Source organism: Motacilla alba, chromosome 15 (assembly GCF_015832195.1).
Source record: "Motacilla alba alba isolate MOTALB_02 chromosome 15, Motacilla_alba_V1.0_pri, whole genome shotgun sequence".
Taxonomy (NCBI): domain Eukaryota; kingdom Metazoa; phylum Chordata; class Aves; order Passeriformes; family Motacillidae; genus Motacilla; species Motacilla alba.
In genome coordinates, this window is record NC_052030.1 from 12269958 (window position 1) to 12293155 (window position 23198).

Below are 23198 nucleotides of genomic sequence, written 5' to 3' on the forward strand. Positions count from 1 at the left end.
TGACCTTTAGAGGTGACAGGGACCTCGCGGCGGCTCTCGGCTCCCCCATTCATCCCTCCCGGGGCTGACCCCGCGCTGCCCGGGCTGTCCCCGCCGCCGCTGCCCGCCCATCCCGCTGTCCCCCCGTCCCCGCTGTCCCTCTGTCCCCGCTGTCCCCCCGTCCCCGCCGCCCCCTCGGCGGGCGGGGCGGGGCGCGCCGCCCCGCACTTTTCTCCGCGGCGGAAGGTTACGGAGTGATGCGCTCGGCGGCGCCCTTAAAGCGTGCGCACGGAGGAGGGGCCGCAGTCAGCGCCGGGGCGCGGCGGGAGCGGTGCTCTTCGGGCCGTGAGGGTGCCTGCGGGACGGACGGTGCTCGCCTCGCTCCACTGCCGCCGCCATGTCCCGGGAGCCCGAGATCATGGAGTCGCAGGTGATGTGGGAGCCTGACACGAAGCGCAACACCCACATGGACCGGTTCCGCGCCGCCGTGGCTAGCAGCTGTGGGCTCCGCCTGGGTGAGCGCCGGGCGGGGGCAGGCGGGTTCCCGGGGCCGTGCTCGGGCCGTGGGGGCCGGCGGGCGCTGCCTCCCCGGGGTGCCTTCACCGTGGGCCCGCGGCAGGTGTGAGGCTCGGGTCTCGGTCCCCGTGGGTGCCCGGGCACCCCCCGGGCAGGCGGGCACAGAGTGCGGGAGGGATGCTCTGCTTGAGCCTCAGCCGCAGGCCTGCGGGGCAGCATCCGCTGGTGCGAAGGTATGTACGGATGGGAAAGGCAAACAGCCTTATCTGCGCCCGCTGCTGCGGCTGGATGGCAGCCCGGGCAGCGCTACCTGCCGAGCCTCCCGGTGTGCGGGGAGGTCTGCGGCCAGCAGCGGCACCGCAGTGGCTTGGTGTTTTAAAGGGATGTGGGAATACTGTCGCTGTGGCTGAAGTGAGTGTAAGCCTTAGCGTGATCCTTTAGCAGCAGAGGCGTGTGAGAGTGGAGTTACGGTCATTTCAATATCAGGAGTCTGTGTCTTATAATTGTCAGGTATACTGGGAGGTGGACGGGGATGCACAGGCTTGTTTAGTGGTGGAAGTTGCTGTGCATCTTCCGTGGCTCTTGAACTGCCATCCCTGCTTGGTGCTTGTTCAGAAATACCTGTGTGGCTGTGAACAGGTGTGTGGTTCTTCGACTTGGAAACAGCCTGTTGCCTCTGAGCAGGGGTTTGATGTCCAGAGGTGTTTCCATCTCAGAGTGTTGTTCTATCCATAACTGCTGGCTGTAGGTTTCTGTGAGGAGTCAGTGGTGCTGGTTCTGGGGGTTCAGCTACATCATGGGCTGGGTCAGCTTCAGTGCATGTGGAAGTCAAACCCTTCAGTTCTGACTAGTTAGTTTTATATCATTCTCTCTGAGTATTTGGGGCCTCTATAAGTTGCTTGTGTAGCTTTCCTGTAATCGTTTGTCTGATGCAGGGTGAAAGGAGTAGTTTTGGCAGGTGGCTTGGGAGTTTGTCAGTCTAGTATAGGTGTCAGTGGTGTGAGCAGCACGTTCTGGAGTGGTAGCAGTGTCAATAGTGCTTCTGGCAGTTCATGTCTAGGAAACACTTCCTTACCTGGATTACTGTCTGGGTAAGCCAGGCCATTGTTTTGATTGCTGGTGCTCTCCCACTGGAATCCAGGTGTGTAGTGTCCTAACCCTCCTGCTGGATGGGAAGCAAGTTAATCCAGGGTTTTTGGCAACTCCTGAGTGGAATGCTGTAACTGGTGCACAGGAGCAAATGCAGTTTCGGGTGGGCTGCCTGTGTTTATGGCTGAAACACCCAGAACTCTTTTCATCCCACTTGGAAGTGGCTTTTTCTATGGGAAGGTGATTCCTGTGTATATTTAGAAACCTTTGTCAGCTTCCATTAGGCTTGCACTGGTGCTCGTTGGCATGAGTGCTGCTCACAACAAAGAATGGATGCTCTCCAGCATTAAGATGTGGACTCTCTGAGCAGAGCTAAGGGCAATATAGTCCCTTAGACAATGGCTCTGCTGGGCCCTGGAAGTGCAGTAACAAAAATCAGTTTGATTGCTGAGTAACAGCCCTGTGCCCTGAAGGATTTGCATGCTGAAGCTTATTTGGAACAAACTGTATAGACAAAGCAGAACCCACTGTGCTGTAAGAAACCAAATTAGTAGTGACCTGTAGCTTCTTGCGCGTATCAAATGGTTTGGAGCAGGTGGTACAACTGGGTTTTGGAGGAGGAGATGGAAACTTGAATTCTTGTGTCACGTCTTACCTCTGTGCAGCTGAAGTGTGGAGTGGTGGATAGTGATGAGTAACTTTGGAGTATAAAAAGGGTGTGTAGAGGCTGGGATTTGGGCAGTGTGTGGATAAAATCTGCATTACACAGAAGAGCCTTTGCCTTGTCTAGCAGTAATACCATGGGGATAATCTCACTTTGATGGAAAGGATTGATGTAGAATGAGATGTGGGGAAACAGTTAAGCAGTGGCTAAGTGTGAGGAACAGTGCTGAGATGGTTTTGAATGTTTTTCTTTTCAAAAGCTGGAAGATGTCCTTCTAGAGAAGGGATTGCAAAGATGACTTTTGCAGCAATTGGCTGGTTAACAGGCTGAAAAACCAGAGATAATTGGTGAAAATGCCTTTGAGTGGCTTAGCTGAAAGCATCAAACAGGGAACAGTTGGCAGAGCAGGAAACTTACTGCCACTGATGGCAGAAACATTTAATTGGTTGCTGGCATAGCTTTAGATATTGTGGACACGATGAGGAAATGTCACTTCCAAGCTTGCAGTGAGAATTAGCTTCAGTTATTCATACCTAGAACTGTTTTACACTAAGTTTTAGTGTTCAGTTTGAGTTGTGGGGTTTGCTGTGCATGCTTCAGGTTACTTCATGTGTCCCACAGCCAGGTAAGACTTCAGCTGCATATTGGCATGTTTTTAATGACAGGCCATGGTGTTAATATCTAGCTAGTAAGCATCTTGTTTGACTTCATTCACGCTGTTTCAGCATGAAAAGGAGAGCTGCAGTCTGTCAGACCTCATATTCACTGAAAACCAGCCGTGCTTCCTGTGACAGTGATGTTGATGCCACAGTTGGATAAAGAGTGCCTCTAATCTGTGTGTCCCTGAGCTATCAGAGGCCTTTGGCCCCAGACTGGGACCTTACAGCAAATGTCCCTTGTCAGGAAGCCTCGTTTATCTCTTGCTGTGTGAGAGTGTCCTGTTGATAGATAGGAAGTGTCAACAAGCAGGACTCGTTTAATCTGCAGCGGCCCTGGTGGGGGGAGTGTGTGCAGGCATGGCAGGGAGCTATTAGAAAAGGTCACTGTCTCTGTGGTGGCAAATGGCTCTCAGCACTCAGGAGAGGTGATGCCATCTGTTCAGGTGTCCAGGTACACTCTGTTGGTTCTGTAATCCCTTGCTTTGAGCAGAAGTGATCCACTCTGGGGTCAGATTTATCTTCCTAATTGTTTTAGCCACAAATTTTCTTTATCCGGGGTATCCCTCATTGTGGTTGGTGTAGATCCCTGTGATTCTCTCATAATGCTGACACATATCTCTTGCTTCCAGCCAACTATGATGATTTGTACCAGTGGTCAGTGGAGTCCTACTCAGACTTCTGGGCAGAATTCTGGAAGTTCAGTAACATCATCTGCTCTCGCCTCTACGATGAGGTAAGTTCAGTGCTTATCTTACAGCAAGTGCCACACAAAGGGGAAATAAACTGGTGTTACAATCAGCCTTTTGACCTCTTCTTGGAACTCTGGGAAGTGATACAAGGAATTGGCCTAGTCCTGAGTTTCCTGGTGTGGTGGATGGTGCTGTTCTGTTGCTGGCACACTTCAGGGCAGTGAAACCCTCGAGTTTTGTTGTCCTGAGCAGTTCTGCTGTAGTGTCCTTGTGCTCTTGCACACCTTGTCATTCCTGGCTGCTCGTGGGGAGCCTGCCAACGCACTGCCTTCTGCCTTAGGGCCGTGCTGGTGGAATCTCATCCTGGTTTTGTACATGCTGGCATTCTGTCCAGTCCATGTTTGCCTTCCCTGAGTCAGCTTACCTGATAAGCACAAGTGTGACGCTCTGGCTTTGTAGAACTGCTTGTGGAAGCTGTGCAGTCAGGTGCAGGCTTGAAATCTCTCTGAGGGCTGGTGGTGGCTGAGCACAGGCTCGGGTGGAACACCAGGCAGTGCCACGGAGCTCCTTTGGAAGAAAGGTGACTCTGCACATCTTGCCAGTGGAGCCCCTGCATGGTCCTGGTGTATATCAACACCAACCTGTGCTTTTCCATCTGAGGGAGATGTTGGGCTGATTACTGGAACAGCTTGATGCAGTGGGGCCTTTCTGGGATTTAGTAGGGAGGACTGGACTTGACTTACTGGAGTCCCTGTGTTCCAGAACCCCCAGAGTACTGGCAGCCCTGCAGAGGGGACTGGCAAGCTTCTTTTGACTTTTCCAGTTTTACTGATAGGACAGAAGTGGCTCTTCCTGCCATGGGACTGTGTGCTCAGGTGTCTTATTTAACGTGACCCCCCCTCCAGCAGAGTGAATGCAGCAGGAGTGTAGGAGCTAGCCTGCTTTGAGGTGTGTGCTCTGAGCACTATCAACACTTCAACTTGACATTTGCTGTAGATGCTAACTCAAACTCTGGGAACTGTCACTGTAACTGAGCTGGGCTGTGGTAACTAGAGGGCTGAAAAGTTTGATTTGAAGTCTTACAGCTTGATCCTGGCTTTCTGCTGGAAGTAAACTTTGTTTTGAGGCAAAGAAAATTTTTAATGAAATAGAGTTGACTCATTTGTTCCTAAGCAGTGAAACAGCTCCTACTTCCACAGATCTAAGAAATACAACAAAACCTTGTGTACACAGAATAAAAGCAGCCAGGATTTAATTTAATCCCAGTGAAGGTTCTAAGTGTGCCATGCAGATGTGCTGATGTTGCTCTGTAGCAGTTGACATCTGTGTCACCTGTGACTTGAACAGAGGAGCTTCAGAGTGCAGAGCTGTGCTGGCAGGGCAGCTCTGGCACTGCAATGTCACTCTCAGGCAGCTGCTTCTGAATGAAGGATGTGTGTGAATGAGGAGCCCCTGCCACCTGTTGGTGCTGTGGAGGGGCCTCTGAGGGAGGGATCGGGTTGTTCATCTAACCAAGCACCACTGCCAAAGGCTGAGCTTAACGGGGAGGCACAGCTGTTACCTGGGGAGAAAATTCTGGGCTGGGAGTCCAGCTCCTTGTGCTTAGAAGCTCTGAAATATTTTTTCCACATCAAAAAAAAAAAGTTATTTTGGATCTTGTCCTGGAAAATGTTTTCAACATTCTCCTCACTTTTCTTCAAGCTGAGGAAGTCAGAAATGAGTCAGTTTGAAGAGCAGCTTCTAATTGCTGCAGTAGTGTATGTTAGTATAAAAAATCATTTGTGCAGCCTGGGTTGATATAGATGTTATAACTCAGTTCTTGCCAATTGATAGGAGCAAAGAAATCTGAGCTCCCTTTTTTAGAAAGTACATTTGAAATAAAATAATGCAGTAGTGCACTTCAACATGAGTTTTAACTTAAAAGTTCATTTTAAGATTGCCTCCAGTAACACATACACTGCTCTCAAAGCAAAAACCTTTGGGTTTTCTGGAGTGGGATGTATTTTGGGGCTTGCTTGGCTTTCAGAAGAGCCTTTCACTTGGCTGAAGGAATGCTGTTTCTGTGATGTATGTGCAATCCATGAGAGAGAACCTGAGGGTATAAACTGAAGCTTTCAAAAACTCAACTGTAAAATACAGTTTCTATTTAAAGATTTCCAAAGAAATGTGCTGCTGAGCAGCCAAATCACTAAGCAGAGGGACATTTTGGAAAGAATTTAGACCTTGGGCTAATGCTAAGGGGCTCTTTACCTATCAGTGTTGTTAGTTTTACCTGTGACTTATGAAGGGGTAATTTAATACTTTGAGGCTTAATTAGTTCAGGATGGGGGAAGTAATTTCAGCTGAGTATATTTTTGATTGTTTTTCACTGCATTTTTCAATTCCTTGCATGTCTTATTCCTAAGTGGGGAGTTAATACAGGTTTATTAGGTTGTTGGATCCTGTTAATCCTCAAAAATTGAGACCCTGAATAAAAAGCTGGAACTCTTCAGTTACATTTGCCTATACAATTAATTATTTTGAATTAGCATTGTGGGAGCTCCTGCTGTTGGTCTCTGCACCCTGTGACTCGTGGTGGGGTAGGCTGGATGCTCACACCCCCCAGAGAGAGGGGCTGGGCAGTATGGCCTGGCACAGAGCTCAGTGGGGTGTTCCCAGGGCCAACCCCCAGTGTCCCTGGGTCTGTGTGCATCTCCTGCTCTGGGTGTAGCCACAATGGTTTGTTTTACTTCTGTATTAGAGGCTGGTCCAAAGGTAGAGCTGTCAGCAGGGAACTTTCCCTGCTTTTGTTGTAATGACGTGCTTGCGTGTGACAGTTGACAAATAATTAAACTTTCCAGGCCTCTAATTACAGGATTGGTGTCTGTTTGCCATCTGTAAGCTGGGAGGAGTGATTCTTGCCTAAGAGAGTCTGCAAAGAGCTTGGAGCTGCTGAGTGACTTCTGTAGAGTGCTGTGACAGAGCAGCTCTGCTGCAGCTCCCCGGGAATGAGTGCTGTGTGTCTTTCAGGTGGTGGATACATCCAAAAGCATCGCCGACATCCCGGAGTGGTTCAAGGGCAGCCGCCTCAACTACGCAGAGAACCTCCTGAAGCACAAGGACAACGACAAGATTGCCCTGTATGCAGCAAGTAAGGAACATTATGCCTTGTATTTCTCTGCTGCTCGCAGGGCTAGGCCTGGTGAAACAGCTGGGAACCAACTGGTTTGGATGAGGAGAGAAAAAAGGGTGATGGAGTCAGTAACGCTGCACAGCCTGTGATGCAGCTCTGCAAAAACCCCAGCAGAACAAGCTCTGAACATAGACCTGGAAAATCCTGAACGAGCTAAATGAAGTTTTCTTAGGATGTGCTCAGCTGCACTGAGGTAGTGGAGGTCATGCTGTGTTTAGCATCACTCAGTGTTTGAGGTATCATTTCACATCTGTCATAAACACCTACTCTTTGCCTTCAGGAAGTATTTTGGCACTGTAGCTTGATAATGTCTCTTCCTATGCCTTTTATTTTAGGGATACTGAGAACTACATAATGTTTAGGCAGGAATTAACTCTGCTTTTGGCACCACAGAAACAACAGTTATGTGCTTGGAAGACTTGGAATTTTACTTTTCTGGAGCACTAAATCTGTCTTAATTTTTGTTATGCTAAGATTTGAGCCCAGTAAAATCTGTGTACACTCATAAGGATGGTCATGTTAAGACAAAGTAGAGACTTTTTGTTGTCTGCTGACTTTGGTAACTTTAAAAACCAGTTCTAATCTCTGTTGAGTGGGATTAACTTCTGTGCAGGTGTGTGAGGGCTTCCTTAGGGAGCTGCGTTTGGGGCTTCCCTTCTGCTGGACCTGATCCTTACCATGGGACTGACCAAGCAGTGATGCTTCTTAGCAGCTTATCAGTGAACCATGAAGCCTTGCAGCTCCTCAGTACAGAAAATGGTGCAGAACTCTGCATTTTTTTGTCTAGGTGTTAAAAATCTTAGTTTGATTTTAGTGATGTGAGAATCAGTTTGAGTTACAAATAAATTGTTTTTAAACAGATGTGTGAGACAGCAATTGCCTTCTGCAAGCTTGTTGCTGGAGAAATACCAGTTGTATTTCAGTGGTTAGAGGTATTGAAAGAGACCTCTCTGCTCTCATATATATTAAAATCAACTACCAGTTCAAAGAGAATGGTGAAATCTGTGGCCCAGTTTTGGTGGAGCAAGAATTGATCTGGTAAAGTTTGATGGAAATGAGGCTTGTAACCAAAAGCTGGCTTTAAATTGGAGTTATCACTTTCAGATTTTGAGATAATTAGAAAAATTTCTTATCTATTATTTAGTGGAGAAAAAAGTCAGTGTAGTTGAGTTCTTGTGGAGCACCTGAAAGCCAAACATTGATTAATAATTCTAAATGTATGTAAAATTGATGTGATTGATTTGTTAATGTTAAAAGCTAAACATGTGACTGGAGAAAGTGCAGTTAAATATTGTCACTTCAGATTATCACAGGAATTATTATCAATTCAGTGGATTGCTTGGTTTGACATGTGATTATTGTTCTGTAGGTCTTTTTGTTAGGAAGTCATGGGGCATATCAGAAACTGCTTCATCACATAATCACAGGTGGTGATAGCAAAGGAGCAAAACTATTTCCTAGTTGATAATTGTATGAATGCTGGAATGAGCAGTTGGCTCCTCTGTGGTGAGCAGACTTCCACCTGCATCTCTTTTGTGACCTTCTGCTGTGTTTAATCTTCTTAAGGCCTCTTAAGTCAGAGTATTTCTTGGTAGCTCCCTGCTGGTGGGTCAGAGTGGTGGCTGGGGGGCCTGGGTCAGGTTTGTGTTCACTGGGAGCAGTTCTGTGGGAGCTCTGTGGCTGTCACAGGGCATAGGAGTGTAAATGTAACTTTCCAAACAGTTTCACTTGTCACTGGCTCCCATGGTGAGTCTTTTTTGTGGTTCTCTTCTCCTGGGGCTTTAATTGTGGAGCAGGATCTGTGTCTCATTTCCTGTTGCTCTGTGGGAACCCAGGCTGTGTTGGCAGTCCCTGCTCAGTTTATGAACTACGTGTTACAGGGGCTTGGGCTGTTTTGCATCATGAGCTGCTCCCTTGCTCTGTGTAAGTTCAGATTTACATGCTGTGAAGGTCTGAGAAGGCAAAAAAGTCAAAAATGCCATTCCCTGCTTGAGGCAATCAGACCGAGGGCAGCTGTTCTGAAAGGAGCAGGGTGTGCAGCTCACCTTTGCTGCAGCATCCTTGGTGTGTGTGTGTCTCCATGGGAGGTGCTGGATGCTGGAAATAGGACAGAGTCACACTGAGGAGGTGCAGGAAGGGACTTGGGGGACTTCAAGTTGACAGATTTTTGCTTTCATAACATTTAGGTTTGTTTGTTTTGTTTCACGAGTGATTTATTAAGGGCTTACGTAACACCTGACATTCAGTACAATAGGGAAAACACCCTGCAGATCCCTTCAGAGGTGAGCTGAGTCCAGCTCAGTTTGTTTGCTTTGTGCTACGGTGGCAGAGGCAGATGTTCCAAAAGCACATCAAAAGTCGGGCCTGGATGTGCATGGTTTCCTAGTCACTGACTTGCTGTAATAAAATCTGAACTTGAGCTTGTGCTGCTTCCTAGACCTGATGAGAAAAGTGAACAAAAAGGGAAAATGAGGTTCTTGGCATGTTAGAAATTAGCCTTGGTGAGTGCAATCTATTTACCACCAATCCTCCTTGAGAGCACACCTTTCTCCATGAATAGTTTGTGTTTCTGCAGATGTCTTTATCTCTAGAAATGTCTACGGAACAAATATCACTGATTAATACAGGATTCCCATTAAAAAGAAGAGGTTTTGGTGCAGCATAAGAGCAACTTCAAAAGCAAAAATGTAATTATTAGTGGAAGCTATTATCTTAGAATTTCTTTCTGCTGGGATTAGTTGTTTGCACTAGACTCATGTTGCAATGCCTGATTTCTGATTTCTGACTGATTGCTTTTTCTTTCCTCAGGGGAAGGCAAAGAAGAAATCCTCAAAGTTACTTTTGAAGAACTGAGACAAGCTGTAGCTTTGTATGCTGCAGCCATGAGGAAGATGGGAGTGAAAGTTGGAGACAGAGTTGTGGGTGAGTATTTGTTTTTGAAATGTACCAGTGAGTAGTCAGTTACAGAAACATGCCTGTGAAACAGTGTTTCACAGAAAATCTCAAACATTGTAAAGAAAAGGCTCTTGTGCTGCTGTATTTACATTTGTAGGAAATGCATTTCTGGAGGGAAGGAACCTGGATTAACCTGGGGGTTCTCTAGCACTGAAGGGGGAAGGAAAATGCTTCATTCCCCAAGGTCTGCTTCAGAAACACTCTGGAAGCAGAGGAGGTGGAAGCTGTGCCTCTGGCTGAGCCCAGAGTCACAAGGCCTGGCGGATTCATGTGGGGGCAGCCTGGGAAATGCTGGTCCAAGGTTGGTTGTCCTGCCCCTGTGGCCCCAGGTGACAGGGCAGGACAGGGTGTGTCCTGCCCCTGTGGCCCCAGGTGACAGGGCAGGACAGCTCCAGTGCTCTGGAGCTGCGGGTCTGGAGGACTTGTCCTGCCACCAGAGTGGTGACAGTGAGCAGCTGCTGGGCAATGACTCCTCAAGTCAGCAGTGCAGAGCTGAGCTGGAGCCCTGTGATCCTTTCAGCAGCTCACCACATCTTCTGCAGCAGTGTTTCCTGTCAGGAGACTGTCATGGGTGTTTTCTGTATAACAGGTTTTTGTCCTGTGAACAGCTTGTCCAGTGTGCAGTTGAGCCTTGGAAAGGAGTTACATTGATTTCTAAATTAGATCAATTTCTAATTGAGCTCCCAGCTGAGCTGCTTCACCTCTGCTTTGTGTGCTGTGTTAGAGTAGTGCAAGTCAGAACTGCAATATCCTTGAAGCTCCTTGGCTCCTGCCTGGCAGTTCTGGTGTTGGGATCATTGTGCTGCTGGAGTCCCGTGTTCTTTGAGCAACACTTGGCCACTGTCCTGAAGAAGTGTGTGTAAATTCTCACATGATGCAAACCCACCGTGATGAAACTCTTGATTTGTTTTCTGCATGCTGCAAACTCAAACATATGTCTTGAAAACTAAATTTTAAACCCACAACTGTGACCTGGAAATGCAAATCTACTCAGTAGAGCTCATTTCTTGCATATGGTATGAGTATGCTCTGGAACTGGAAACGTGAAATTATCACAGCTGGTGGCTTGGTTTTAATGTGGAATTGGAATTAAATCCTTAATTAGGTATGAGCCATACAGTCAAGTTGAGAAGGTTTGTCTGAATGAAGATGGAGATGCTTGAATTTTATCTCAATTTTCAATTTTAATGCTGTCGTAGCTGTTCATTTCTGACCATTTATTGAGCAGCAGCAGGGAAAATGTACTCTGCAGCTGGAGAAAATGTGGTCTTGAAATATAGCTGTAGCCTGTGCTGCTGAAAATGCTATTATAATTTTAGTGACAGTTCCTTTTAGTTAATGCTGTCTTGTTTAGCACTGCAGGCTGGCTGGTTTTTGAATTTTTCTTGTTTTGGTGGCTGGCTTACCTCTCATTTAAACTAAAAAGCATAATTGAAACTATTTTTCAAGTATTAATAAAATCACTTTAGATACTTCTGGGGGGGTCTCAATTTCTTTCCTAGGTTTCTCTGCTATGCCAGAGGGTATTGGCAGTCCCTGAAGGGCTCAAGTGTAACACTTCAGAGGCTGAAGCTTCCCAAACTGAGTTGGGCAACAGACATTGTGTTGGGTGGGGAAGCTGGAGTCCTACACCCACTTGTGCTATCAAAAATCAGGCTCTCCAGAACTTGCCAGAATCCACGGGGATGTAATTTGTCCCAAAACTTGGAGCAGATGGCAGAGGGAAAGGCAATCCTTGCTGTTTCATAGTAGTAACACAGGGCATGCTTCTGCTGCTTCTGAAAGATCAGGCTTTGAATGGAAAGGAGATAGTTTAGGAGCTTCATTACAGCTGCCTAACATGTAGTCAGCCTGTCAGGTTCTGACACCCTTTGTTGACACTTTCTCTTAAAATCTGAGCTGTTGGAATTACACATGACTCTTACTGTTGTTTTCCTGTGAGTTTCATCTCCACGCTTTGCTGCCTCTGAGACAAGGCTGCTTTAACTTCTCATTACACTTAACACCCCCCTGGTTTGCTCAGTACAATTTCTGGTTGCATCATGACAGTAATAGTATGTTGGAGCTGGAGGTGGGTGAGTGTGGGTGGACAGGCACTGGTGTCAGCACTTTTTTTCAGCTTGATTTCACTCCAGTCTTCCATTTCCATCACTGAGAGCACTTAACAGTGAACATAATTGAAGCAGATGTGTTGTGAAACATATTTCTTCCTCTGAAGATGTCTTGCAGTGCTGTCAGTGATGCTTGAACAGTTGGAAGAGGCATAAAATACCTTCTGCAAGCTGCCCAGATCCACACGTGAGGAGCTCCTGGTCTCCAGTGGCCATGTGGCAAATAAGAATGACTAAAATAAGAACGAAACACAACTGGGAGGATGTTTCTCCTCTCTGGATTGCTTCTGCTCCATCCTGTAGCCAGCTTTGCTCTGTTACAAGGCAGCAGTGGGAAACAGTGTGATCTTCCCCATGCCTTCACACCAAACCATCCTCAACAGCACATCAATGAATGACATTGTCTGGAGCTGCTGTTTTATCTATAGCAACTCTATTAGCCCCGGTGCTTACGTGGGTTTAAAGCTAGCTTTGTAAGCAGATTACAGGGGTGCTAATAGTTTCAGGCCACAGTCATGTCGGGCAGGGTGGCCACTTGCAAGTCCTGCAGGAGCAGGAAATGCTGAAAAGGGAAAACAGGAGTCTGGTCTCTGAATTCTGTTCAGCTTGAGAGCTGGTGCAGTTCAGTAGTGACAGACATTGAGAAGATATTTTAGTTGCTGCTCCCTCTTTTCCTTCTTCCTGATGTATTCTTTCAAGGCTCAGACAAAACCTTTGCAGGGTCCCAGTTCAATTGTTGATTTATTTTTTTTTTAATCCATGCACAAAACTGAATGCTTGGGTGCCTGTTTTTCCAAGGGAAACCCTTTATTAAACTTTATGAAGGTATTAGGTGCTTGCATGGAATGTGTTCTCAGCACTCTGAGAAATCAGACTTTTGCCATAGTTTTCAGCATAATTCTATCCAATTTTTGCACTACAGTTTTTACCTATTCTGTTGGTGAGGTGCTGCAGTGCAAATGAACACATGTAAGTGTAATCTTGGTGTGTGCTAGATTAAGCAAATAGCTACTGACAGAAAATGCTGAGGCACTTAGTCCTGAGCAGATCAGGCTGTAAGTGCCTCTTAAAAAAATCCAGACAGTGTTTTAAAATGCTGCTTGTCCTGCTTAGAGATTTCACTGGTTTTATGTCAGGCAGAGCTTTCATTTCTCTGTTTTTATGGAGACTGTATTCATTTTTCTAAGTCAGGAGGAGCGCTGCTGGGACCCTTGTGTGCCATACTCTGATATTCCTGCTTGATGAGTTCCCAGCTCCTGAGTTTTGAGCCCTTTGTTCAGTTACTTTCCAGCTCACCCAAAGGAGGAAGATCCTTTTCTTTCTGGTAACAGAAGGTAGTTTACACCACCTTCAAGAGGGGGGTAAGGAAAGACACAGAGAAATAGCTTCTGTAGCCTTCCCCTGCTGACAAATCCTGGTTTGGATCCTTAGCTGAAATATTCTCTCAAGGAACATGGAGGCCCTAGTTAAATCTATGAGCAAACATGATCAATATTTAAATCAGCAGTGCCATTATTCCTCTGTAGTACAGAGCTTTTGCACAGTGGTCACTGCCCTGATGTTAATCCAGCTGAAGAAATTGCCTTTTTCATCCTCTTAGTCTGCAATGTTCCTGTTTCTTCAATTTTAGGTCCTGGGGACCCTTGAGGGGTGTGCTGCTATCTCCAGAGGCACAGACAGATGCAGGGAGCTTTCCATGCATGGTAGTTATGATCAGCTGGAGATTCTCAGCTGTGGAAGGAAGAAAAAATTACCTTTACTTACTTATAAATGAGAATCCAGTTATTAATCTGGAAGACTGGCTAGAGAAGTATCACAGAATCCCAGAGTTTCTAGGTTGGAAGAGACCTTTAAGATCATCGAGTCCAAGCCATGTTCTAACACCTCAACCAGATCATGGCACCCAGTGCCACATCCAGTCTGTTTTTAAACACATCCAGGGATGGTGACTCCACCACTCCCCAGGCAGATGATTCCAGTGTTTGACCACTCTGTGAAAAACTTCCTCCTCAATTCCAGCCTGGATCTCCCTTGGCACAGCCTGAGACTGCGTCCTCTTGTTCTGTCTGTGGTTGCCCGGAGAAAGAGAGCGACCCCAGCTCAGCACAGCCACCCTTCAGGAGGCTGCAGAGAGTGATGAGTAGTTTGTGTCCCTTAGCTGTTGAGAGAGAAGGAATGTGAATTCTTACTGTGCTGTGTTTGGAGCAGCTCCAGCCCCATATTTTTATCTGTGGTGGAGTTGGGACAAACCTGGGAGAGCCCGGAGAGCAGCAAGGCTCCTGGGGTCAGCAAGGCTCCCGGGGTCAGGTGAAGGCACAGAAATGCAGAGTCAGTGCTGAGCATGGTTTGTACCTTTGGGCACTTCTGGCTGGTATCCTCCAAAACTCAACCACCACCTCGAAGCCAGCTGACAGATGAAAGCAATGATTTAATTGTCTGCCTCACAAGAATCAGCAGAGACCTGTGATCTTGCCTTGAGGGCTTTAGTGTGGAGAGGTGAAGAGGAGAATTAGAACAGAACTGAAGCTTGTGGCAAAGTAACAACTGCTCCAAAGCACAGGGAGAGATCTCTGTTTTCCTTGCACTCTGGCCCCCTGATGATCCCATCCAAGAAATGCTCAGTGGGAATATTTGGCATCAATTAAAGAACTGCTTTCGTCACACAAAATGACATTTTGGGCTGTTCTGGGTCATATATTTCAAATTATTTAGGGAGGAATATTTGTCTTACAAGAAAAATCACTGAGAATTTGGGATACTGTGCCTTGTATAAACCTTGACCCCAAGGGGAAAATAGCAAAATAAATAATGCTTTTATGGGCATGAGCTTTTCCTGCACTTTATGTGCTGAAGAACTTCACTGAACAAACCACTGTAAGCTGTAGGCAGTTCTAGGGAGCAGTTTATATCTTAGCATGGCATGAAGCTTTTATTCACAGTTGTGTGTTTTCCAGAAATTGTTGGGCTTAAGTCATAATGCTGTTTGAAAAGTTACTACTCCCAAAAGCACAGCAGCTTTCAGTGGCTGCAGTGGCACTGCTGGTTGAGAAACTGAATTCACTGATTTTTCCATGAGGAAGAATCTCAGCATAAGACTTAAAGTTCACTTTGTAAAAAGTTGAAGAAGGATGGATTTTTTTTTTTCAAGCAGTGTAGAAAAACCTCACAAAAATCCATCTTGGTATCCTCCTAACTCTAATATTAAACATAGCAGAAATTGCTGTTAAGATCCGAGTTGCTGTCCTCAAATGTGCATCCATAAATATCCTTCTCTGAGAAGTTTGCACTGCTGAGTGTTTGCTGTCTGCAGATCTTGTGGTGCACCTGCAGTCCCAGATCTCAGTGCCCACCCCTGCTGTTGAACAGGTTGGAAAGCTTTTTTATTGCTGTTTAACTTCTGCTCTCAAATGTAGAATTCTAATTGGATGTCAGAGTACTGCAATTAGGCCCATCCTGTGCTTTTTTCAAGTACTTGGACATCTTTTGGTTGCTCAAGAAAGGTGATCTGAAGCTCCAGGTCTTTGATCCATCTCCGTGTAGTTTGTGAATTCCAGTTGCACTTCTCCATTTGTGGGCTGGATTCTGAGCAGTGCAGAGTCAGACTCAGGCACCCAGCACCTTCTGGAGAGCTGCTCACATTGAGCTCACTGAAACTAAAATCTGACTTTCTTGACATTAATTTATTCTGTATGCCGTGATAAATTGAATTTAAATCTTGAAATCTTGCTGCAAGCTAACGAGAGAAACCTGAAGAGCCACATTTGTGTGGGAATGTTCCAGGGCTTGTCCCGCTCTGTTACTCCCTTATCAGCTGAGACACTGGTTTTGCTTGTTTGTGTTTAAGATTCTGGCAGTGTCTACCAGCCAACATTTAGCTTTGTGAAGCTGAATCTCTGCTCTTGAGCTATTTATGATCTTTCCTTCCAGACACTGTTCTTTCTCTGATGGCTGTTCCTGCAGTCTTGTTCTAACCCCTGCGTGCTGCTGTATTCTCAGTCTCTGTGTACCCTAATCAATGCACTAATTTTCTCTCCCTCTTACTCCTTGCACTGTGCTGCCCTCTTATCCTGAAAGGCTTATTAATTAATCAGGAACATTTGTAAATTGGGAGTAATAGTGTAGATAAGAACCCGGATAGAAATATTTTTTTAAATGGTTTTTTACTAATTCTTTGTGTAACTGATTTGGCTTCAAGGTACGACATTGATTGTGTGGAAAACTTCAAAGGGTGCTTCAGTCTAGGATTTTGCATTTTTAAAACCTGTTTACTGCATGTATCATATATTTTTTAGTGTTGTTCCATTAACCATTCCACCTCTGCCCTAGGTTACTTGCCCAACAGCATCCACGCAGTGGAAGCAATGCTGGCAGCTGCAAGCATTGGTGCCATCTGGAGTTCCACATCCCCAGACTTTGGCATTAACGTGAGTAGCCTCAGTGCCCGTGCAGAGCAGCCCTCCCCGAGCCCCACACCAGCGTGAGGATGATGAGTTCGGGTGGCAGATGGCTTCTGTTCCCTTCAGCCTTGCTGCCACCTCCTGGCACAGCCCAGCGCTCCGGGGCTTTTCCAGCTGCACAAACTGCTCGCTGTCAGTTGTCACTGCTGAGCTGCAGCTGGGTGATTTCAGTGGCTTTAGCTGCTCTCCGTTGGGTTATTTTCACACGCACTCCATGATCTTGGTGAGCTTTTGTCATGTTAAATGTGCAAACGAGCAGCAGAGTTGTCAGAGCTTGGCTCTTCCCAAATCCTGCCCCAGGCTTAGCCACGCTCCGATTTCCACACTCCAGTTTCTTTCCCAGGCAGTCCCATCCTTTGCCTCCTGTCAGGGTGACCTCAGCACCACCCTGGTTGGTCTGTTCCACAAGGCTTTATTTGCCAACAGTGAGGAATTTCATACTAATATCACTAACCTGATTAACTCTTTTTGGTGTAGAAATAAATGCTGTGTGTGAAAGTATGACGTCCAAACAGGTGTGCCCTGGAAACTTTGGGAATGCGTTCTGCTTGGTTTGGAAAGCTTTTAGCACACATCAACAACAGATCTAAATCACTTCTAAGGGGGGATATTAAAACTTTCTTCTATATAAAAGTTTATATATGAAAAATATAGAGGTTTAGAGTTGCCCAGTGCAGAGAACAACCTTTTTAGGTGAACCCCTCAATCTGTGTGTTTAACCCCAGTCCCTGGGAAATGTATGGAATAATCATTCCTGGATTAGCACTAGAGGGCAGCAGCATTCCACGTTCTTACACTTGGAGGGTGTATCATTGGGAAAAAATGATTAAAAAATCATTACAGCATGTAATGATCAATCTGTTCTACAAATATTTTCTGCTTGCTCAGAAAATGATGGTATGGAGTATTTTGTGCAATGCGATTCGATCTCTTATCTGGAGCAAGATTGCTCACTTTACTTGCATTCCAAAGGGCTGGGGTGTTTTCTGTCCATGTTGGTGTGCTGTTGTTTTCAGTGCCCAGCTTTTAGTTTTTTGTGATAGCTTTTTAATGGAACTTGGCCTTGGAGCTGCAGTGCCATCAATATCATTTATTTTCCTTTGGCAGCGTGTGTTGGCACGAATTCAAATCCTAAATCATGAGGGAGATCAGCAGAGGCCCTCGGAGCCATTGGCTTCCACCCTGAGGAAAAGCTGTTCCTCCTTTTGTGGAGTTGCATCAGTCCTGTTAATATCCACAAAGACTTTTGTGCTTGGAGGAATAGTGTAGCATTTTCAACATTTGAAGCCCAATTGTGTGTGTGTGTTTTGTGAGGCTCAGAAATGTCACTCCTCAGAGCTGCCTACACGCTGCAGGCTCTGAATGCCATCCCTCCAAAGGCTCTGAGCCTTGAGGAAGTCTGCTGTCAGAGAGCCCCTGAGCTGCCTCCCACGCACCACGCCACTCTTGGCAGCTGCTGCTGCATCTCTCTGCTCCCTGCTATCCAGTTCCATCGATTCATGGCCAAGTGCTGGCCTGTGCATGAGAAATGGTTGGGTTTGGAAGTTCATGGAGAAGCTCTGCTCCCAGGACTGGGTGAGGAGCCTTTGGTGAGCTCAGTGCAGCTCCACTTGCGGGCCCTGCACAATTTTTTGGACTGAACTGGAATAGAATGAGCCATATCTGCTGCACCTGAGCTTTTTGTGGAAGGAATTCCTTGCTGAGCCATCTGGTTGGATTGAGGTGCAGTGTAGCAATTACGTGTTCCATCTGTTTGTACTGCCTTTGTCATACCAGGCTGCCCTGTGGGATTTGATGCTGCCAGTGCTAATGAATCTAACTGGGTGTGTTAGCAGCTTTGGTAGGACCCTGAGAGCTGGAGCCATCTCTGCTTCTGATTCACCCCTCAGAGTTGATTCTTCTCTTTGGAGTTCCTGTGGTGCTCATTGGTGTTAATTTTTAAACATCAGGCAGCATGGAAGTGGGATGTGTGTGCACTGCACTCAGCATGAGGCTATGCACACGTGTGCAGGTGGCTGCTTGGTCTGCTCCTGGGAAAAGGAGCAAAGGAGGAGGTAGAGAGTTTACCAAAGAAAATCTGACTTCATACTCCCTTAGAGAGTAACTGTGATGTATTAATTAAATCTCCATTTCTGAGTTTGTTAGGTAACACACCAGGGGCTTCTTGAAAATGTCTGTCACCAGAACAGATTCTGGTGATTATTTTGATTAAAGTAATTGAGAGATTTGAATGTTGGTGCATTGTCACTGTATTTTCTTATAATGTGAACAAGGAAAAGGAAATACATCTTTGATAGGAGGGAAAGCTGTTAAGTGACATTCTCAGCCATTCATTTATATTTAGCCATATCCTTTACCTATGGTTTCCTGTAGCATGGAGAAATCTTCAGGACAGAGCTCCTGTCCTTTTGCAGCAGATTTTTTTTGCAATGCTGAGCAGCCCAGCTTGGAAAGGAGTTTAACAGAAATGAGTTGATCGTGATGTTTTTGCTTTCATCTTCAGATTTGGTAATAATTTGTTTCTCATTTTGGCTGCAATGTAGAGGGCAAAATAGAAAACAGAAAAATAAAGAATGCTGGGAAGAATAAGCAGATGACTCAAGTCTGATTTCTGCAACATGAGATTTAGGAGATTGTTCTTGAACACTTAGCTGACAATTTTACAGTATTGTGTAATCTTGTACTTCTTAATGCTTCGAGTAATGGAGCCAGAGAGGTTTGAACATCAGTGTGCTGAGAGCTTTATTGAAAGGATTTGCTTCTTGCTGTTGAACACAAAAAGATCCATTTCTGGTAGGCTGCTGCATGCAGTGTACATGGAAAACAGTAAATGCCAGGAGGGTTTTAATCTCAAATAGGATGATAGCTGTGGTAAATTACTGAACACAGTGTAAGCTGGAGGAGACACCTGAAAATTTAGCATTTGAATGTGTTGTGCTGCAGAGATACTAAAGGAGCTGTGCTATCTTTTGTTGGTGGTCTGTGTGTGTTCAACATCAATTTATTTTGCTAAAAACCAGTGGTGAGGTTTCTTTTGTTAATGGGGGCAGAACAAAGCTGCCAGTTCGTGTGGGGGGCCCTCACCTCATCAGTGCATGTCCCCAGGGTGGTGTTTGTCCCCCAGCCCCGGTGCTCTGTCAGCTGGGGGCACGTGGAGCTCCTCCTGCAGGTGCAGCAGGAGTCCTGTTGCCATCAGGTGCCCAGTTCTGCTCACATCACAGCTGCTTGGCCTCTTTACACGAGTCTAATCTGACCTGCTGGGTGATTTTTTTTTTCAGCTGTTTAGGATTTTGTGAGTTTGGCCCTTCCCTGAGTGATCTGTGGGGATTTTGTCATTGGTTGATCTGGTTGGGGGTCATGAAATAAATTGTTACAAACCCGTTGAGCTTCAGAGGTCTTGTGTGAGTGAAGGACAAGCAGGCAGTCTTCTGACAACTCTCCTGTTAATTCTTGTCCTTATTCCTTGCTTGTTTTGGAATTTGCATTTAGCACCCACTGAGGTTTCCTACTGGAGCAATCATTTCATTTTTTAACACATTTTTCTCTTTATCCCTAGGGTGTACTGGACAGATTTTCCCAAATTCAGCCTAAGCTCATCTTCTCTGTTGAAGCTGTTATATACAATGGCAAAGAGCACAACCACTTGGAAAAGCTGCTGAGGGTGGTAAAAGGTATTTCACTGCATCCCACCTGCTCTGTGGCTCTGTGAGCACTCAGAGCCTGCCCTGCCACTGCTTGTTGCTGTCCTTCCTTCTTTGCAGTGGCCACTGAGGCTTTCAGAACAGATTTGGGTAAAAGCTGAATGGTCTTTTCTGTAATTTTAAGTCTTCTGCTTGCTTAACTTTAATAGATCATCAGGAATTAGCCAGCAGTGGGAGCAGGGGCTGATGATGGTGTTTTGAAGCTCAAGCAAAGTGCTGCTGAAGACAAATGGGGAGGTATTACAGCACTAAAGCTTGCAGATTTACACATAAAAGGCTGGCAGCATTGAGGAAATTACATCTTGGGTAACAACTCAGTCCTCTGGGGTTTCAATACTCAGTGCATCAGAATTACTTCTGTTACTTAGTGCATTACACTGTATGATTCAATCAGGCAGAAAAGACCTTTGCTTATGGAACTGAATGTAGGAAATAATTTTCTTCCTTCTTCCAGGGCTTCCAGACCTAAAGAAAGTGGTGGTGATTCCATATGTGTCTTCAAGAGAAACCATAGATATTTCTAAGGTTCCAAACAGGTAACGGGAGCACTGCTGGGCACAGAGGTGCTCCTACACATGGGCTGGGGTGATGCTTTCAGAAAATTTTGAAATGTTCCTCTTTTTTTCCCCCTCCTTCTTATGCAGTGTCTTTTTAGAAGACTTCCTCGCCACGGGGAAAGGAGACCAGGCTCCCCAGCTGGAGTTTGAGCAGCTGCCTTTCAGCCATCCTCTCTTTATCATGTATTCCTCAGGCACCACGGGGGCACCGAAATGCATGGTTCACTCAGCAGGGGTACGTCCTCCCTCCTGGAGCTGCACTGCCTGTGCTTTGCTGCTTGGCTTACCTTTTTCCTTTAACACCATCACTCCGTGGTGTATTTTAAGGAAGAATTGATCGCTGATGGTTTTTCAGTAACTTGAAAGTGAGCCTTTTTATTTGTTAGTGGCTACTTGAAAGCAAGTGGGGATTGGTAAGGATATTAAATACTTTGGTTTAGGAATCAGTGTGGGGACCTTTCAGATGCCAGGTCTTTCCTGGGAACCACGTGTCATTCACAAAAGCACCAGTGGAAGTGGCCTGACTGATATTTGAAGAAGAAAAGTCAAAAAACTTGATTTGGGTGTTTGCAACTGATTTTTGGACATAGTTAGCTTGAGGCCCATAGGGAGCTTGCAGTTTTTATTATTTGGATAATTTTTTACCTTGAACATCATGTTTATCAGTTCAGAGTATGTCATCCTCATCAGTCCTTTAAGGAAGGAAGGCAGGGAGTTGGAATCTCCTTGAGTGTAGGTTTTGCATTGCGTGGAAACTGCTTGAGGCAGTGTCTTGTTGTGGCTAAAGATAATATCTGATGTTGGTGCCAGAATGACCCTTGCTCACGTGCTTTCCACTTGCTGTTGATGTTCCAAAGCTCTTATAACAGAGGAGGTGACTGCAGCAGTGTTGAAACTTAGATTCTGCTAGAATCCTGAACAGAAGGCAGGTTTCTCCCCGTTAAGGCAGGCAGGGTGTGTGGTGTAGAGCGTTTGTAGCAGTGTGTGTAACTGGAGCTGCACAGCTTTGAGCCAGCCCCTCGTTTCTGCTGCTTGCTCTGCAGTCAGGGTGAGCATCCTGCAGGGCTGGGTGGCCTGAGGGCAGGATGCTTTGATGCTGTGCCCCCAGCGTGTGTGTTCTTGCCTCTCTTTGATGGCAGGGGCTGCAGGATTTGCCCCCAGACAAATCCCCTGCTGCCTGTAAACACTCTGCTCTGTGTTATCAGTCAGATCGTACCAGGCAGTACCAAACGGTCCCTTTGGGACACAGATCCAGTGTTTGTGAAGAAGAAAGGAGGTGGGTTTTGAAGTTTGACAGCTGTTGAGAAGCTGTGCTGGCTTTAGACTGGGTAAATACTTGCAGAGGTGGATTAGCAAAACCAGGACAGGTGTTTTGTTCAGTGGTGGTGATAAACAGCAGAGATGAAAAATAGCTGCAGATCAGAAAACAGGAGTTTTCTTTTGCAAAGTTGTTTCTTTTCCCACGTTACCTGTTAGCTTGCCCTGAGTCATGACTCTGCTCTCCAGCTGAATCATGTGCAGAGCTACCTTAGAGTTTAGGTCCAGACTACTCATCCTTGCTGGGTGGATGGGTGAGTAAGATCTTTTGTTTGTCATGATTCTGTTTCCACTGAGCAGCTCTGTAGTTGTGGTGCAGAATGATTTTTTTTTTTTTTCTGGTGCTAACACCTCTGGCTGAAAAGCAAATTGTTGAATCAGGGGCCTGTGTGTGTGAATAGGGCCTACACCAAGTCCATGCAAATAAATTCTTAGAGGTCTTTTACACACTTGATTGGCTTTGTCTGTTTGTTCTAGGCTTAATCTTGTTTCCACTGGAATTAATAGGATGATTTGCATTGATTTGATTTTTAAAAAAGCAGAATTAGCCTGCTGTCTTTGTTTTATTTTCCAGCTTTAGTTTGAACCAAGTGTGTTTCTCGTAGTGAAAACAGCAACAAGAGATGACATTTTGGTGAAGACATTTCAATTATTGCTTATTTATAGCATGCTCCAGTGCTGGTTTGTTACTGTACTGATTTTAGATGCCAACAGGCAGCTTACTTTACATTCACAACCCACTTTCTCTAATTCTGCAGTAAGTTTCTGCTCTGTTTTCCTGCTACACAGTGGAATGACATGCATAAATAAAGAAAATGAAGCCAGGGCATGGGAGATAATTTAAAAAATGGTGGCTCAGAGGAGCAGGCTTTCCTTTTGATCCTGGAAGCAAAGCTGTGTGGTTCTGACCAGTTGGGTGTGCTGCAGAACAACATTAGTAATTGTTATTCTTTAGTCCTAAAAACATTGGTGGTTCTTCTTGCCTCGTTCATGCCAGGCCCCTTTGCAGCTATTCCCTGCTCCCAGCTACCTAAGGAGAGAATTTTGAGCTAAAATCCTCTTCAGTTCGCATCCATCCATCTCGAGGACTTGCAGGGCTTGGGTTTACCCCTCTGCAGAGCTGCAGACCCTGGTGTGGCTGCAGGAAAACCCCCCGGGGGCTGTTTGCTGCTCAGAGCCCAGCCCAGGGGCTGCCCCTGGCTCAGCCCTGCTGCTGCTGGCCCTGCTGGGGCTCTGCCCAGCTGTGCTCACACTCCAGATGTTCAGCACTTCACCAGCCTGGCCTGCTCCCCAGCAGGGGCAGCAGAGCAGGGAGTTTTATCAGCTGCCAGA

The 23198-nt window shown here is 46.1% G+C and overlaps 1 protein-coding gene across 1 annotated transcript in view; it reads left to right on the top strand.

Annotated features, from left to right (window-relative positions):
• The first annotated feature begins 239 nt into the window (after positions 1–239).
• AACS (acetoacetyl-CoA synthetase) overlaps positions 240–23198 on the top strand; it is a 37655-nt gene continuing 14696 nt past the window's right edge. The window contains exons 1-8 of the mRNA XM_038152509.1: positions 240–494; positions 3537–3640; positions 6606–6726; positions 9577–9690; positions 16161–16258; positions 19848–19962; positions 20447–20528; positions 20637–20784. Of these exons, the coding sequence (XP_038008437.1) occupies positions 377–494; positions 3537–3640; positions 6606–6726; positions 9577–9690; positions 16161–16258; positions 19848–19962; positions 20447–20528; positions 20637–20784 (900 nt within the window). The 5' untranslated portion in view covers positions 240–376. The remainder of the gene's footprint in view (positions 495–3536; positions 3641–6605; positions 6727–9576; positions 9691–16160; positions 16259–19847; positions 19963–20446; positions 20529–20636; positions 20785–23198) is intronic.